General features: G+C 42.7%; 1 protein-coding gene and 1 pseudogene across 1 annotated transcript in view; one reads left to right on the top strand and one right to left on the bottom strand.

Moving 5' to 3' along the window:
• LOC139401708 (ceramide kinase-like protein) overlaps window positions 1–13951 on the top strand; it is a 112728-nt pseudogene extending 98777 nt beyond the window's left edge.
• A 5286-nt stretch (window positions 13952–19237) lies between these two features.
• Window positions 19238–20041, bottom strand: part of LOC139401692 (integrin alpha-4-like) — a 31804-nt gene continuing 31000 nt past the window's right edge. The window contains exons 27-28 of the mRNA XM_071145737.1: window positions 19760–19879; window positions 19238–19565 (exon numbers count right to left, since the gene is read on the bottom strand). Of these exons, the coding sequence (XP_071001838.1) occupies window positions 19464–19565; window positions 19760–19879 (222 nt within the window). The 3' untranslated portion in view covers window positions 19238–19463. The remainder of the gene's footprint in view (window positions 19566–19759; window positions 19880–20041) is intronic.

The raw sequence follows: 20041 nt of genomic DNA, 5'->3' as shown, positions 1-20041 counted from the left end.
TGAATGAATAATTGTAGAAATGAAGATCTAGATCCCTTTAAAATAAATCGTATCATTGGGAACAACTTTGTTACAGTAACAGTGTAATAGTAGCAGTGGATTGGAAGGTCAGAGTTCAGCACTATATGATATCTATCGGTAGCCAAGCTGTCTGAGCATCACCCCTGTATTCCGTGCTCTGTGCTGTCCAGGCCTCTACCGCATTTCATAGGAGAGGAGGAACAAGTCAATCCCTCACCCACCCACCCAACCACCCAGCCAGCCAGCCAGCCAGCCAGCCAGCCAGCCAGCCAGCCAGCCAGCTAGCCAGCCACTCAAGCCCTCACTCACTCACCCAGCCACTCACCCACCCACCCAGCCTGTCCTATCTGTCTGTAATGCACTTCTTTACAGACATCAGTTCTCATATCCTGTTAATCTGAGCAAACAACATGGCAGATAGCAGCTTGAAAGGAAATGCCTACTCACCTAGTGACAGAGACAACCTGCGCTCTCTTTCTCTCTCTGCTATCTCTCTGCTATCTCTCTCTCCATATCTTTCTCTCGCTCACTTTTTCATTCTCTCTCTTTCTTTCTCTCTTTCTCTCTGTATATACAGTAAATCTGTCTCTCTTTCTCTCCTTTCTTTCTCTTTCTGTCGCTCCCCTTTGTCTCTTTGTCTCATGCTTTGTCTCTCTCTCTCCCCGTATATACAGTAAATCTCTCTCTCTTCCTCTCTCTCTCTCTCTCTCTCTCTCACTCTCTCCCACTCTCTCTCTCTCTCCGTTCTGTGTGTTTGTCTCTGTCTATAATCAGTACAAACACACTGACACCTGTTCTATCCTGTCCACCACTGCCAGCAAGGTAAACTCAGCCTAATTGGCACCAGACAATATTAAGTTGAATTAATTAATTATTAACCCTAGCTACCTCATCTACAAATAGTAGGATACATTGTGTTTGCATAGGCTTTCTTGTCTTTTGTATCATTGCGAATTGTGATAGCTTGCTACATTCAGATGGCTTACTTCTGCAATAATTAAGCTCAGTCATAGGTTTGGTAAATAGGATAATTGATAGGAGAATGAGTGAATGCAAATAGCAGAAAACCTGGATGGTATAGACATTTCCCCTTTGAGAACTACTTATTGTTTGACGACAATATCATGTGTATGGCATTCCACTGATGTTGTTCTGCATCTCTTTTTCTCCAGGCTCCACTGACACGGTGACGTGTTCGTTCTGTCTATGGCATATGGCACCTTGTTACCACTGCAATGCACATCATCATGGGTACGTTCTCATGTTCTCCAGTATTATCCCATTTAAGATGTAGACATCACTACAATGCTATTGATAATAGAGCTGCTTCGTAACACAGAGACCTTGAGCAATGGAACAGGTATCTAATACAGCTCAAATATACACTGAGTGGATTAATATGTAAGTGGTATGCATATTTACTTTACAATTCCACCAAGTTGTGTGTCTGCGTGTGTGTGCGATCCTCACATAAGGAATGGGTTTCAGTATTATATGGTCCTCCTTCGCCACAATAGAATGGTTGGTGAGGAACTAGTGGTTGGCGCAATCTGGTTCTTAATTAGCTCCATCGCTGCAATTGTGGGATGTGGGAGGCCCTGAGCAGAGCTGCTGGTATTGTCTTCTGACTACTAGATCTGGTTAACAGGCCCCCTGGAAGAATGAACAGTCCCTGGAGAACAAGGGGGAAGGGCTGTCATCCTGTCCCTCACATGTTCTCTGTTTTTTCTCACGGTGTAGATAGGGCTTTCTCACACTCGCTGAGTCTCTTGTGACAGACTCTTAACATAAATGTTAACAATTCTAATAGCTGGCTTGGGCAGGTGTTATTTGGTTCTGGTGTTCGGAGAATACAAACCTTACCATACGTCTGTCTGTCTGTCTGTCTGTCTGTCTGAGGAGGAGGTGAAGTTCCTGGTAGTGAATTGTCTGATCTTTTGTGTTGGCGGTGCTGTGTGAGCTTCTCCCGACTTAGCCTGATAGACAAGAGGATTGGGCTGAGAAGAGATAAGAGACAGTACCAGGGTTTACTGGAAAACATGCCACACAAAATATACTTTGTAGATAGAATGCCCTCTTTTTGTGGACATTCAAACAATATGTTTATTGCATTAGCTGTATCCCTGTTATAAATGCAGTATAATGTATCGTAAAATCAGTTATAAATGTTAGGAAAAAATAGCAACTCTGCGATGGCGTTGACAGAGAGGGCTGCCTCGCTTCTAGTCCTTAGGAAACATTGCAGTAAATTGTTTTTGATGTATTTTTTCTTACTTTGTTAGCCCAGAAAATCTTAAGTGTAATTACATACAGACGGGTTGAACTATTGGATATCAGAGCAACGTTAACTTACCAGCACTACGACCAGGAATACGACTTTCCCGAAGTGGATCCTTTGTCCGCACCACCAGGGCATTTGAATTGATTCCAGAGGCCGACCCAAAACAACGCCGCCGGAGGAGAGGGAGTCAGAGCGGTCTTCTAGTCAAACTTCGGAGGAGCGCACACCCCCACCGCTTCCAAATATATTACTCGCTAATGTCCATCCCTAGATAACAAAGTTGACAAAATCAGGGCAAGGGTTGCTTTCCAGAGAGACATCAGGGATTGTAACATACTCGGTTTCACGGAAACATAACTCTCTGGGGATATGCTGTCGGAGTCGGTATAGCCACCTGAATTCTCAGTGCATCGCACTGACAGCAATAAATGTCTCTATGGGAAGAAGAAGGGCAGGGGTGTATGTTTCATGATTAACGACTCATCGTGTAATTGTAACAATCTACAGGAACTCAAGTCCTTAGGAAACATTGCAGTAAATTGTTTTTTGATGTATTTTTTCTTACTTTGTTAGCCCAGAAAATCTTAAGTGTAATTACATACAGACGGGTTGAACTATTGGATATCAGAGCAACGTTAACTTACCAGCACTACGACCAGGAATACGACTTTCCCAAAGTGGATCCTTTGTCCGCACCACCAGGGCATTTGAACTGATTCCAGAGGCCGACCCAAAACAACGCCGCCTGAGGAGAGGGAGTCAGAGCGGTCTTCTAGTCAAACTTCGGAGGAGCGCACACCCCCACCGCTTCCAAGTATATTACTCGCTAATGTCCATCCCTAGATAACAAAGTTGACAAAATCAGGGCAAGGGTTGCTTTCCAGAGAGACATCAGGGATTGTAACATACTCGGTTACACGGAAACATAACTCTCTGGGGATATGCTGTCGGAGTCGGTATAGCCACCTGAATTCTCAGTGCATCGCACTGACAGCAATAAATGTCTCTATGGGAAGAAGAAGGACAGGGGTGTATGTTTCATGATTAACAACTCATCGTGTAATTGTAACAATATACAGGAACTCAAGTCCTTTTGTTCACCTGACCTAGAATTCCTCACAATCAAATGCCGACCGTATTATTTCCCAAAATAATTCTATTCGGTTATTTTCACAGCCATGTTTATCAAATCAAATCAAATTGTACTTCTCACGTTCTGAATATAACAGGTATTCCTTACAGTGAAATACTTATTTACAAGCCCTAACCAACAATGCAGTTAATATATATATATATATATAAAATACCTTACAAAAAAGAAAAGAAAAATAAATACAAGTAACAAATAATTAAAGAGCAGCAGTAAAATAACAATAGCGAGGCTATATACAGGAGATACCTGTACAGAGTCAATATGCAGGGGCACCGGTTAGTCGAGGTAATTGAGGTAATATGTACATGTTCAGTTGAAGTCGGAAGTTTACATACACTTCGGTTGGAGTCATTAAAACTTGTTTTTCAACAACTCCACAAATTTCTTGTTAACAAACTATAGTTTTGGCAAGTCTGTCAGGAAATCTACTTTGTGCATGACACAAGTAATTTTTCCAACAATTGTTTACAGACAGATTATTTCACATATAATTCACTGTATCACAATTCCAGTGGGTCAGAAGTTTACATACACTAAGTTGACTGAGCCTTTAAACTTCTTATGGCTAGGGGTTCCGCTAGCGGCACCCCAAGACAACATTCCGCTGAAAAGGCAGCGCGCAAAATTTAAAAATATTTTTTTGAAATATGTAACTTTCACACATTAATGAGTGCAATACACCAAATGAAAGACAAACTTCTTGTTAATCTACCCATCGTGTCCGATTTCAAATAGACTTTACAGCGTAAGCACAACATATGATTATGTTAGGTCAGAGCCAAGTCACAAAAACACTCACAGCCATTTTTCCAGCCAAAGAGAGGAGTCACAAAAACAAGAAATAGAGATAAAATGAATCACTAACCTTTGATGATCTTCATCCGATGACACTCAGAGGACATCATGTTACACAATACATGTATGTTTTGTTCGATAAAGTGCATATTTATATCCAAAAATCTCAGTTTACATTGGCGTGTTACGTTCAGTAATGTTTTGCTTCCAAAACATCCGGTGATTTTGCAGAGAGCCACATCAATTTACAGAAATACTCATAATAAACATTGATAAAAGATACAAGTGTTATTCACAGAATTAATGATAGAGTTCTACTTAATGCAACCGCTGTGTCAGAGTTCAAAAAACTTTACGGAAAAAGCAATTCATGCAATAATCTGAGTACGGCGCTCAGACGACAAAACAAGCCAAAGAGATATCCGCCATGTTGGAGTCAACAGAAGTCAGAAATAGCATTCGAAATATTCACTTACCTTTGATGGTCTTCATCAGAATGCACTCCCAGGAATCCCAGTTCCACAATAAATGTTTGATTTGTTCGATAAAGTTCATAATTTATGCCCAAAGTTGTCCCCCTTGTTGTTAGCGCGTTCAGCACAGTAATCCAACTTCATGACCCACGAGCACTAGGTGTAGACAAAAAGTCAAAAAGTTTCATTACAGTCCGTATAAACATGTCAAACGATGTATAAAATCAATCTTTAGGATGTTTTTATCATAAATCTTCAATAATGTTCCAACCGGAGAATTCCTTTGCCTTCAGAAATGCAATGGAATGCGAGCTAACTCTCACGTGAATGAGCATCACGAGCTCGTGGCACTCTGCCAGACCACTGACCCCCACTTCACAGTAGAAGCCTCAAACAAGGTTCTAAAGACTGTTGACATCTAGTGGAAGCCTTAGGAAGTGCAATTTGACCCCATAGACACTGTGTTTCGATAGGCCAAGTGTTGAATAACTACAAACCTCAGATTTCCCACTTCCTGGTTGGAGTTTTCGCAGGTTTTCGCCTGCCATATGAGTTATGTTATACTCACAGACATCATTCAAACAGTTATAGAAACTTTAGAGTGTTTTCTATCCAAATAGACTAATAATATGCATATAATTTCAAGGCCTACCTTCAACCTCAGTGCCTCTTTGCTTGACATCGTGAGAAAAAAAGGTTTGGTTCGTCCTTGACCGTCCTCAACCTTCGAGCCCGAGGTCCGGCGCGCTATCGACTGTGCCGCAAAAGCATGCTCGTGTGGCAGGGTCGATTTGCGCGCGTATAAACCCAGGGTCGTTAGAATACAAATATCCTTTACTGACTTATATGCTACACTACTCCCTCCTTTCAAAGAGCGCGTCCTCGCACTAGCTTGCGACTCTATGTCTTACAGGAACGCGCTCACCGGCCAAGCACATGCACTGTCGTGGATGCAAGTTCCGACCACTTCTGACACCAATGTAATGAAACAGCAGGGAGCAGGTCTCGAACCCTCGACCTTCGAGCCCGTGGTACGGCACGCTATCGACTGTGCCGTAAAAGCATGCTCGTGTGGCAGGGTCGATTTCCCAGGGTCGTTACAATACATATATCCTTTACTGACTTATATGCACTTATGTTCCAGACCACAACCATGTGAATGTTTATTGGTCAATAGCGGACATGTTGTTTTAGTTACTAGTCTGGAAAATATTGCGCTGATTGATGTCCATAGATGTCACATATCAAGTTTCCTGTAGATCGGTCATTCGGTGCTAGAACAGTAGCGTTTTTCACAAAATACTAAATGGCGGAAAATCCATCATGGTGGACCTCATGGGTCCCTGAGGCCAATTTCTTCCTTGTGAGGAGAGGGACCTATGTAACACATTTCATGACTTTCGGTCAAATTTAGCATTTTTTTATCTTGTTATAGTGCCACCATCTGGCCAATCAGTGTAATGTTGTAAATGCCGGATCTCTATGGCAAGAGGCATCATTCACCTAAGTTTCATTAAAATCGGACCAGAGCTGTCTGAGATATCAAATCAAATTTATTAGTCGCATGCGCCAAATACAACAGCTTACAGTGAAATGCTTACTTACAAGCCCCTAACCAACAATGCAGTTTAAAAAATATGAATAAGAATAAGAAATAAAAGTAACAAGTAGTTAAAGAGCAGCAGTAAAATAACGAGACTATATACAGAGGGTACCGGTACAGAGTCAATGTGTGGGGTCACCGGTTAGTCGAGGTAATTGAGGTAATTGAGGTAATATGTACATGTAGGTAGAGTTAGGTAGATAGAGTTATTAAGAGTAGAGTTATTAAAGTGACTATGCATAGATAATAACAGAGAGTAGCAGAGGTGTAAAATAGGGGGGAAATGCAAATAATCTGGGTAGCCATTTGATCAGATGTTCATTGCGTGTGACTAACGAACGTATGAACAAATGCACGGATGAGAACAGATGCACAGATCCACAGTCCCCTCCCCGATTTCATCGTGGATGACAATTAACTGACAGACAAAATGTTTGGGTTATAAGCAAAATAATGTAAACAAGAACACAGAACACTTGATACGAACAAGGAATGGCGATGCTTATTTACGACGGGCCGATATAGGGCTTGTTGGTTTTCTAATGAAGTCATATTTATGCATGTGAATAAGGCCAACTGGCAGGATGTTTTAGACTTCATGAATATTCATGAGTTATGAGGTCAGGAGCCATATATTATATGGGCGAGACAGAAAGAGGTCAGGAATGTGTATAGGCCAATAGGATGGGACCTGTGTCTGTATCATCATAAGCCTATATTGCCACAAGAGAAATGGCAATGACCATGGCATAGTCTGATGTATTGTAAATTATAAACCAGAGAATAATAATTTCCCATTTTGTGTGCTGGACTAAATGTAGGCCTACAACTGAAGTGAAAGAATGCCATACACGTACTAGTTACATCTCAATCTCTGCCAGAGATCCCGTCACCGAGTAGAAGCATGTCATTCAAGCTGCAGCACCAGGGTGCCAACTTTATACAGTACATTAATCGATATCAGTCATATCTATTCTTCTTCTCTCTTCCCTCTCTTTGTCTCCTGTCTGTGTTACTATAGGAGGTAGATGTGTGTAGTTTCAGTTCTCTTGGTCGCCTCCTGCATTTCGGCTTCTCTGCCATGTTTGGTTTTGGGGGGTGGACGCTGGCCCTGGCGGAAAGGCATCAATGGATGCCACCTGGGCAGAAACGGGAGTTCACTGTGATCAAAACGCTAGCAAACCTCAAGTAAGTCTCTCAATAGAGCCCTAAAACTCAACTCTGGACCTCGAAGCCAGTTCCACAGCATTTTCCATTGTTCCCCTCTAATCAGGGACTGATTTAGACCTGGGACATCAGGTGGGTGCAATTCATTATCAGGTAGAACAAATAACCAGCAGGCTCTGGACCTCGTAGGGTAAGAGTTGAATACACCTGCTCTAGAGGGTCACAGACACACAGACACAGATACAGACACAGACACACACAGACACAGACACACACACACACACACACACACACACACACACACACACACACACACAGACACAGAGACACACACACAGACACAGACACACAGACACAGACACAGACACAGACACAGACACAGAGACATAGAGACACACACACACACACACACACACACACACACACACACACACACACACACACACACACACACACACACACACACACACACACACACACACACACACAGACACACACACACACACACAGACACACACACACAGAAACACACACACACACACAAACAGACACACACACACACACACACACACACACACACACACACACACACACACACACACACACACACACACACACACACACACACACACACACACAGACAGACACAGACACACACACACACACAGAAACACACACACACACACACACACACACAGACACATACACAGACAGACACAGACACAGAGACACACACACAGACACAGACACAGACACACAGACACAGACACAGACACAGACACAGACACAGACACAGACACAGACACACACACACACACACACACACACACACACACACACATACACAGACAGACACAGACACAGAGACACACACACAGACACAGACACACAGACACAGACACAGACACAGACACAGACACAGACACAGACACAGACACAGACACAGACACAGACACAGAGACACACACACACACACACAGAGACACACACACAGACACACACAGACACAGACACAAACAGACACAAACAGACACACACACACACACAGACACAGACACACACACACACACACACACACAATACCCGTCAATTCTGGACTAAGCCTCCAGGGAAAGAGACTTGCCTGCCAGGGTTTCCTTTTGAATAGTCTCTTTATCACACATGAATCTGTCTCTAGAGAACCATCCCTCCTCTTCTCCAATCCAGCCATCTAAAGTCTACTTTCTTCATCTTCCTCTCCCTCTCTATCTTGGTATGTCTGATTACAGACCTGAAGACTGTGAATTGTCCTATCTTCCTGTGAAGAAAGTCCAGACTGAAATGCTGGATCTAGTAAAGTAAGTGACAGAAGTCTGTCTGATTATAAAATCTGTAGTCCAAGTTTGATAGTAATTACCTGTGTGAATTTGATTTGATTTGATCGTTGGAAGGGAACCAAAAGACATTCTATGTAGAAGAACAACCGACAAAATATGTGGGGGGGAGAATCTCACAAAGAAAGACAAAAGTCAAAATGATGCATCTGAAAATATATATATATTTTTAGAAATGAGTCCTTGAAAGATGACAACGACATAGGTGAGTTTGTCATGGATGATGTTTTATCAATGTGAACTTTTCTATATCTTATCTTTTATAGTGTGACACTGTCCGTCACTGAAACCCTGTCTTCTCTAGAAGAGAAAGAGTTGTGGATGACCAACCAGGGTCTGTTCCTCCTTGTCAGCATCATGGCCATCCCCTGTCTCTGCTCCATGGCCCCCAGGGGCCTGGCCCCTAACACCAGGTATGTGGGTCTCTCTTAACACAATCACCTCCTACATATGTGAGTACAATACATGCATACAAACCTGAATCCATGCCTGCATGTGCGTGAGTGTATGCGAGCCTGCATCTGTGCCTAGTAATGTATATATGCGTGTGGTTGACTGAGCATTGAGCAATGTGCATGAACTACGTCCTGGACCAGTGATAATGGCATGGGGTTACCGAGCTGCCATGCCGTGCCTTGTTATGCAGGGAAGGCCTGCCCACTCCAAGACCTCTCCATCACGGTTGACAACTCCACGGTGTCCCCCTCTCAGAGAGCAAAGCACCTTGACGTGACCCTGAACAACACCCTGTCGTTCTCTGCAAACATCAAAGCAGTGACTCGCTTCTGCAGGGTCATGCTCTACAACATCCGTAGAGTACAACCTTAACTCACACAGGAAGCGGCGCAGATCCTAATCCAGGCACTTGTCGACTTCCGTCTGGACTACTGCAACTCGCTGTTGGCTGGGCTCCCTGCTTGTGTCATCAAACCCCTGCAACTTATCCAGAACGCTGCAGCTTGTCTGGTGTTCAACCTTCCCAAGTCCAGCCTCCTTGCCCGGCCAGTTATCCCCCAGGTAGGGTGAGGAGGCCACTCCCAGCGGGGGGTCGGTACCATACATGGGACATACTAGCCAGTTCCAGGTAATCCAATGAGATTGGGATCAGTGTTTGGATCAGACTACCGAGGTCAAAGGCTTCTAACTGGACTACTGAGCGCATAACGACTCTGATTTAAGGGAGTGACAGAACTTAATTAAAGAGAATGGCAAAGCTTATTAAAGGGAGTGTCAGAGAGGGAGGACTTAAAGACAAGAGCATATGTGTGCACTGCAGGACCAGGCCTCCTAGGTGGCTCAGCCTATGTCCCAAATGGCATCCTATTCCCTATATAGTGCACTACTATATAGTGATTTATATGGGGAATAGTGTTTCATTTTGGACACAGGCCCAGTGTGAATCTGGCCACAGTAATGATAGAGCATGTAGTAGAGCAACAGGCCTCACACAGTGCAGTGGAACCACACTGCGTATTATAGCATCATCAACCTTAACTACACAAGACAGGAACAGTAGGAGTATTTGTAAATATAACATGGTTGATGTAGACACATTTACAATAAACACATCATGTAGTACTAATGAAGTTGGAACTAATGTATACTGCTGTCTGTTCTGTTCCTGACATTATCTATTCCTCTTCATGGTGACAAATCACGAAAAATATAGGATGTGTTGCTTAATCAACCTGCTTGGATTGAAATGGCCACAGTGATGTAGTATACTGTACATATGAACCGATTTCTCTCTCTCTCTCCCCCTCTCTCTGTGTGTGTGTGTGTTTGTGTGTGTAAGATTGAACAATGGAAGCATGGCCTTGATCGCAGCAGGAAACACTTCCAGGTCAGAGTTCATCAAACACCTGAAGAGATACAACAGTGTAAACAATCAGGCGAGGTCACCAGGGCAGACCTTCCTTCCACACACACACACACACACACACACACACACACACACACACACACACACACACACACACACACACACACACACACACACACACACACACACACACTCCCCTTGAGGAGTGGCATGTGTCATTCAGTGAGTCAGTCAGTAAACACATGTAAACACACACACACACACACACACATGTAAACACACACACACACACACACAAACACAGAGAGAGAGAGAGAGAGAGAGAGAGAGAGAGAGAGAGAGAGAGAGAGAGAGAGAGAGAGAGAGAGAGAGAGAGAGGAAATCCCGCTGTCACTAATGGAGTTTGCCGCCCTGCGAGCTTAAGCGGAATTAGCATACTGTCAAGTCAAATTAATCACTGACTGTCAAATTTCCCTAAAACACTTTTCAGGCTAATACAGATTAGTCCATTTAAGAGCCCAGCAGCCCACCTGTCCTGTTTTCCATCCAACACAATCTAATCTAAGCCTGTTTGTTAACCTACATTCTAAATATACAGTTGGCTGTATACAGGGGGATGCTACTGTGTGACTGGGTAGGCAGGGATCACTCACAGTGTGTGGGAGTCTACTGTACCTGAGAAGAGACGTTTAGTTTTTTTGTGAGTTTCAATAGAACAGGTTTCATAATGTTCAGGGTAAACAAATAGTTCGAGGGGACTTCATAACCATACTGTCCGTCCGTCCATCCTTCTTTCTGTCTGTCCTTCCGTCCGAGCAGATCTGACTAATGTTTGTGTTGTTGGGCCATTTTCCATGAAAACAAGCAGGATGTGTAAATGATAAAATGATGACTCAGACAAACAAATGAACCAGACTATTTATTGTCTGACTTCTATTGAACGATTTCTGGGAAACTGAGTCTGAAGGACAACTAATGAAAAACATATTTACATCCCACAAACCTGATGGGGAGTCAGAATACATAAGCCAAACAATATGAGTTGTGGTAGGAAATGTAGACACACCTGTACTCCATGTACTCCCTGTATCATTCATCGACAAAAGATAGGCTGTGTCATTCATATGAACTACTTTCATGTTTCCACTGGCTTTTAACTGGTTTAAACTTTTGTCCAGGACCGGATGTAACCAGGGTCATATAACAGCGTGATTGCTGTTTAGGGAATTGTGTTGTTGGGGACATGTATTCACCCTGTGCATCATCATTGCCCCCTAGTGGTTATAGTTAGAAATGACTGAGACGATGGTATTGTTTCCTCAGCCCTTCCTTCCTCTATTCCTCACCTCCCTCTCAAAGCTTATTGGAGGTCCTAGGGAGGGGTCTTGGATCCTCCTTGTGTACAACTAGACAATAAAGTAATCTCCTCCTCCTGCTCCTCTTCCTCCCAGTTCAGTTTCTCCTTCGTGGAGACACACACGGTGCGAGCTGTGAGGCTTCGCCCCCGCTCTCAGAGGAGCTGGTTTGACGATGTCTGCGAGGACAACATAGAGTGTGAATCTAAGAACTCACCCATAATCTCCTCAGAGGGGACCTAGCCTTGGAACATAAACAGAGACCTACGGGAGGTGCCCTCAGAGCTACTCATCAGGTTCAGCTCTTGTTCTTGACTTGGCCCAAAGCACCACAGCACCTGCACTGATAAACCTCATATGTTAGTGGCTGGATTCAATCTGTATTGCTGAAGTTCAGAGCTGTAGCACGGTTGAAATTTAAATGCAATGTTCCCGTGTTCGCAGAGACTGTATTGACGGTAATCGCTGCATATGTCGGCTCAATCAGAAATGACCTTTACATTTCAGTTGTGCTACAGTACTGAACTTCAGTGATACGGGTGGAATCCAGCCCTAGGGGTTGAATTCATAAAGCCTCTCAGAGTAGAAGTGCTGATCCTGAAAGTGATCCTAGATCAGCAGTCCTACTCTGAGACGCTGTGTGAACACTGGCCTATATATAAGGTACAACTCTATCCTTCAGCTGGTCTAAAGCCCCATAGCACCTGTCAGATAGACCTTCAACCTGGATACAACCCCTGTCTCAAATAACATGTTACCAAAGCAGTGACCTAACGCTGCTCACTATGTATAGCCCTACCTGTAATCTAATGGTCATATTAATCTGGGTTTAATTTACACCCCACAAAGAGAGTTCTTAGAGGTCATGGTCAGTATAATTTCACCGTCTTTTTGATCATGTATTTAGCAGTACTGTTAATTTGTCTGTTAGATATGGGACATTTAAAACCTCTTTAACTGATTTATTTGTTTCACCAGCAGGATAGATCCCCAACTCCCGACCCTGTTTGTTTCACCAGCAGGGTAGAGCCTCAACTCTTGACCCTGTTTGTTTTACCACCAGGATAGATCCCCAACTCCCGACCCTGTTTGTTTCACCACCAGGATAGATCCCCAACTCCCGACCCTGTTTGTTTCACCACCAGGATAGATCCCCAACTCCCGACCCTGTTTGTTTCACCACCAGGATAGATCCCCAACTCCCGACCCTGTTTGTTTCACCATCAGGGTACATCCTCAACTCCTGACCCTGTTTGGAGTGGACATCGAGGAGGCAGAGGAGGCGCACATCAAGTGCAGCTGCATTTAACACTGTCTGTAGAGTGGAATCGATACCATTTAAAACTGCCTAAAGGGTGGAGGAGTCTTTACACATATCAACCTACACTACCACTGAATGTAACAAACAGGATTTCCTACTGTACTCTAGAAGAAACAGTATTCAGTTTACAGACTGTCTACAGTTAAAACAGTCTACAAGAGAGGAGTCTATAGACACAACCTAAAACGGTCTCCATGTAGAGTTGATCTATTATGCAGAACCTCAGGTTGCACTGCTACTGAATGTTACCGACAGGCATGACTACTGTACAACACTGTGAATGTTAGACATCAAATAACCAATGACAGACAGACACATTAAATAGGAAAAGTTCATTTTTACACGCCACACACTTATTTATTACAAATAAAATTATAATTTTATTTGATTGAAATTCAAATTGGAATGTGCCCCCTTTATTTTTGTCATAACTGACAACTTGGTCAGGAAAGGTTGACTCCCTGAATGAACTGTCCTGAACCTTAAAATACAAGCAGTAAAAACCTGTTACTAATCCTCTTTCAACAACAAAACATCATCATCATCATCATCATCATCATCATCATCATCAAGGCATACCACATCTCCTAAACCTGAATGCTCCAATCCCTTACAGCTACAGTAAGAACACAATCCACTGATTCCAAAGATTCCAACAGAGAATCCAAAGGGATGAAAATGTAAAAATGGGAAGGTCAGTGTTCCGTGTGTTTCATTTAAGGCCTGGCATGTCTGCTATGCCTTGAGGAGCATTTCTGAGTCACTGAAGAACCAGCTTTTACATAGTTTTTTTCCTGACTGCATTGAAAACTTCTGCTGGCATGGTGTACGAGCAACGAGCTCTCACAGTCTCACTGCAGAATCAGATGTTCATCTGTTCTGCAAACGTCAAATTTAGAAGTTGCTCATAACATCAAATGTAGAAGTTGCTCATAACATCCAATTTCAAAGTTACTCCAACATCAATTTCAAAGTCGCTCCAAAATTCACATTTCAAAGTCGCTCCAAAAATCACATTTCAAAGTTGCTCCAAACATCACATTTCAAAGTGTTTTGTTGCTCCAGCTGCTCTGTATCGTTCCATGTCTCCAAACGTCAAATTTCGAAGTTATGGTCCGAATGGTTAAGGTAATGGTTAAGGTTTGGGATAGGGTTCAAACATTCAGTTTAGGCACTCCTTCCAAATGGTTAGGTAAGGGTTAATGTTTGGGATAGGGTAAAACAATTATAAAAAGGCATTTCTTGACATCCTCTTGACATAGATAAATGTCCAATTTCGACGTCAATCTTGAACGACCTGACTGGTATGAGTTGCTCACACACACACACACACTTTGTTGTTCCCCTCTAATCAGGGACTGATTTAGACCTGGGACATCAGGCGGGTGCAATTCATTATCAGGTAGAACAGATAACCAGCAGGCTCTGGACCTCGTAGGGTAAGAGTTGAATACACCTGCTCTAGAGGGTCACAGACACACACACACACACAGACACAGACACAGACACAGACACAGACACAGACACAGACACACACACAGACACACACACAGACACACACACAGACACACACACAGACACACACACACACACACACACACACACACACACACACACACACACACACACACACACACACACACACACACAGGGTGCTGTCCCCTTGAGGAATGTGTCATTCATGTGTCATTCAGTGAGTTGAGTGACACCCAACAACAGCCCCCTTTTTTCACAGATGACACTACACTGTCCTCCTCATCCTTCTGTTGTCTTCAGTTCTATACTACATAAATAAGCTTAAACTTCTGTCCCATCCACTTCTATATATATATACACATCTATTGATGATATAGATTTTACATATAGATGTGTATATATCGATATACACTCAACGGCCAGGTTATTAGTTACACCCATCTAGTACCGGGTCGGACCTCACTTTGCCTCCAGACACACCTGAATTCTTTGGGGCATGGAAAGGTTGCTCAATTGGTATCAAGGGACCTAAAGTGTGCCAGGAAAACATTTCCATTTCCATCACCATTACACCACCACCACCAGCCTGTACCGTTGACACAAGGCAGGAGGAGGCAATGGATTCATGCTGCTTATGCCAAATCCTGACTCTGCCATCAGCATGATGTAACAGGAACCGGGATTCGTCGGACCAGGCAATGTTTGTCCACTCATCAGTTGTCCAGTGTTGGTGACCGCGTGCCCACTGGAGCCACTTGTTCTTGTTTTTAGCTGATAGGAGTGAACCCGGTGCGGTCGTCTGCTGCAATAGCACATCCGTGACAATGTTCTGAGATGCTGTTGTACTGCGTCATTATTTGCTTGTTTGTGGCCCACCTCTTAGCTTGCACGATTCTTGCTATTCTCCTTCGACCTCTCATCAACGAGCTGTTTTGTCCACAGGACTGCTGCTGACTGGATGTTTTTTGTTTGTCTCACCATTCTCATTAAATCCTAGACACTGTTGTGCGTGAAAAGCCCAGGATGCCGGCCGTTTCTGAGATACTGGAACTGGCGCGCCTGGCATCGACGATCATGCCATGCTCAAAGTCGCTTAGGTCACTCATTTTGCGCATTCTAATGTTCAATCGAAGAGTAACTGAATGCCTTGATGCCGGTCTGACGACTTTACAGTGGGGCAAAAAAGTATTTAGTCAGCCACCAATTGTGCAAGTTCTCCCACTTAAAAAGATGAGAGAGGCCTGTAATTTTCATCATAGGTAGTACACTTCAACTATGACAGACAAAATAAGAAAAATACGAGAAAATCACATTGTAGGATTTTTAATTAATTTATTTGCAAATTATGGTGGAAAATAAGTATTTGGTCAATAACAAAAGTTTATCTCAATACTTTGTTATATACCCTTTGTTGGCAATGACAGAGGTCAAACGTTTTCTGTAAGTCTTCACAAGGTTTTCACACACTGTTGCTGGTATTTTGGCCCATTCCTCCATGCAGATCTCCTCTAGAGCAGTGATGTTTTGGGGCTGTTGCTGGGCAACACGGACTTTCAACTCCCTCCAAAGATTTTCTATGGGGTTGAGATCTGGAGACTGGCTAGGCCACTCCAGGACCTTGAAATGCTTCTTACGAAGCCACTTCTTCGTTGCCCGGGCGGTGTGTTTGGGATCATTGGCATGCTGAAAGACCCAGCCATGTTTCATCTTCAATGCCCTTGCTGATGGAAGGAGGTTTTCACTCAAAATCTCACGATACATGGCCCCATTCATTCTTTCCTTTACATGGATCAGTTGTCCTGGTCTCTTTGCAGAAAGACAGCCCCAAAGCATGATGTTTCCACCCCCATGCTTCACAGTAGGTATGGTGTTCTTTGGATGCAACTCAGCATTCTTTGTCCTCCAAACACGACGAGTTGAGGTTTTACCAAAAAGTTATATTTTGGTTTCATCTGACCATATGACATTCTCCCAATCTTCTTCTGGATCATCCAAATGCTCTCTAGCAAACTTCAGACGGGCCTGGACATGTACTGGCTTAAGCAGGGGGACACGTCTGGCACTGCAGGATTTGAGTCCCTGGCGGCGTAGTGTGTTACTGATGGTAGGCTTTGTTACTTTGGTCCCAGCTCTCTGCAGGTCATTCACTAGGTCCCCCTGTATGGTTCTGGGATTTTTGCTCACCGTTCTTGTGATCATTTTGACCCCACAGGGTGAGATCTTGCGTGGAGCCCCAGATCGAGGGAGATTATCAGTGGTCTTGTATGTCTTCCATTTCCTAATAATTGCTCCCACAGTTGATTTCTTCAAACCAAGCTGCGTACCTATTGTAGATTCAGTCTTCCCAGCCTGGTGCAGGTCTACAATTTGGTTTCTGGTGTCCTTTGACAGCTCTTTGGTCTTGGCCATAGTGGAGTTTGGAGTGTGACTGTTTGAGGTTGTGGACAGGTGTCTTTTATACTGATAACAAGTTCAAACAGGTGCCATTAATACAGGTAACGAGTGGAGGACAGAGGAGCCTCTTAAAGAAGAAGTTACAGGTCTGTGAGAGCCAGAAATCTTGCTTGTTTGTAGGTGACCAAATACTTATTTTCCACCATAATTTGCAAATAAATTCATAAAAAATCCTACAATGTGATCTTCTGGATTTATTTTATCATTTTGTCTGTCATAGTTGAAGTGTACCTATGATGAAAATTACAGGCCTCTCTCATCTTTTTAAGTGGGAGAACTTGCACAATTGGTGGCTGACTAAATACTTTTTTGCCCCACTGTATATAGCAAGACACGTGTCTGTAGGAGTGAACCATTTTCGTGAACAAGGTGTTGTACCTAATAAACTGGCCACTGAGTGTATACAGATGAAGTTCCTATGCATAAAGAAAAGCTTCAGCAGTGCATTCATAAATGTTTCGTACCTCGACCGAATCCAAGTAGTCAGGTCTGTGAGACTTGGGCCATGTTCATTAGGGCACACCGTGGCAAAATGTTTTGCAATGGAAAATGAGCAGTCCTCAATTAATGGACAGGTACAGATAGTACCTTCTTGTTTCGGTTTGTGCTTATTTATCAAGTTCTGTTGTTCTAATGTTCTAATGTACATAGTCCATGTTCTAATGTACCTAGTCCATGTTCTAATGTACATGACATGTTCTAATGTACATGACATGTTCTAATGTACATAGTCCATGTCCTAATGTACATGGCATGTTCTAATGTACATAGTCCATGTTCTAATGTACATAGTCCATGTTCTAATGTACATGACATGTTCTAATGTACATAGTCCATGTTCTAATGTACATGACATGTTCTAATGTACATAGTCCATGTTATAATGTACATAGTCCATGTTCTAATGAACATAGTCCATGTTCTAATGTACATAGCCCATGTTATAATGTACATAGTCCATGTTCTAATGTACATAGTCCATGTTCTAATGTACATAGTCCATGTTCTAATGTACATGACATGTCCTAATGTACATAGTCCATGTTCTAATGTACATGACATGTTCTAATGTACCTAGTCCATGTTCTAATGTACATGACATGTTCTAATGTACATAGTCCATGTTCTAATGTACATGACATGTTCTAATGTACATAGTCCATGTTCTAATGTACATAGTCCATGTTCTAATGTACATAGTCCATGTTCTAATGTACATAGTCCATGTTCTAATGTACATGACATGTTCTAATGTACATAGTCCATGTTCTAATGTACATGACATGTTCTAATGTACATAGTCCATGTTCTAATGTACATAGTCCATGTTCTAATGTACATAGTCCATGTTCTAATGTACATAGTCCATGTTCTAATGTACATAGTCCATGTTCTAATGTACATAGTCCATGTTCTAATGTACATTACATGTCCTAATGTACATAGTCCATGTTCTAATGTACATAGTCCATGTTCTAATGTACATTACATGTTCTAATGTACATAGTCCATGTTCTAATGTACATAGTCCATGTTCTAATGTACATAGTCCATGTTCTAATGTACATAGTCCATGTTCTAATGTACATAGTCCATGTTCTAATGTACATGACATGTCCTAATGTACATGACATGTCCTAATGTACATGACATGTTCTAATGTACATGACATGTTCTAATGTACCTAGTCCATGTTCTAATGTACCTAGTCCATGTTCTAATGTACATAGTCCATGTTCTAATGTACATGACATGTTCTAATGTACATAGTCCATGTTCTAATGTACATGACATGTTCTAATGTACATAGTCCGTGTTCTAATGTACATAGTCCATGTTATAATGTACATTACACGTTCTAACATACATTCAATGTAAACACTCCAATGTTTTATAGTCTCACTGCACCAGACCCAGAGGTAAAGTGTAATATAGTTGTCCCGCTGACAACACATTTTAAACTTACACTTCGTCAGCCTTTTCCTCTTGCATGTTTTAGGGAAATGACATTTTTTCTTTCCTTGTCATTCTGAGCCATCACAATTTGAATGGTCCAGCAGTTCTTTCCCTTGGGTTTGGATGATTTCAGTCAAAATGTACCTCTTAGTCCATGTTGTAGTATAGAACCATTCTGTATTAGGACACAGTCACTCTGTCTTGATCTCAATCTTAGGATCTACTCTCAGTCTTAGTCAAATGTTTTGGTACATAGTCCCAGCTATCCCTCCTGATCTCATCCTCCTTCTTAAACTGCCTTTTAAAGAAACCAATCTGAGAAGGAAAGAGAACAGGGTTCAGGTTCAGATTACAGTATATACATTGATATACAGCTACCATCTATACATCTAGTACTTCAAATTATGCATTTTAAGAAAAGGAAGCAGGAGAAGAAGACTGTGATTGGTTTGCACTTTGTAGTGTGTTTGCATCCTGTCTTGTGTGTGATATAAGGGAGCAGTACTGACCTTCCAGAGGGCGAAGATGAGCAGGGCCAGGATCAGGAGTCCCACCACTAGACTCACTACAATGATAAACACCTCCACTGCTGCCTGAGGCTTCTGGCTGAAGTGGGCCTCCAACACAACCTGAGACAAGGAATGAAATACAACACTATTACAGAACTCGTATAATATTTATATGACGTGCAACAGCATACCAGGTTTTTTACATAGGGCTGTCATTACCGGCGCTGTCCTATGGATACCAGTGTTTATACAGTTTGAAACTCAACAGAGGTACTCGAGGTT

This window comes from Oncorhynchus clarkii, chromosome 3 (genome assembly GCF_045791955.1).
Source record: "Oncorhynchus clarkii lewisi isolate Uvic-CL-2024 chromosome 3, UVic_Ocla_1.0, whole genome shotgun sequence".
In the NCBI taxonomy this organism is placed as follows: Eukaryota; Metazoa; Chordata; class Actinopteri; order Salmoniformes; family Salmonidae; genus Oncorhynchus; species Oncorhynchus clarkii.
This window is presented reverse-complemented; position numbering and strand designations above follow the sequence as displayed.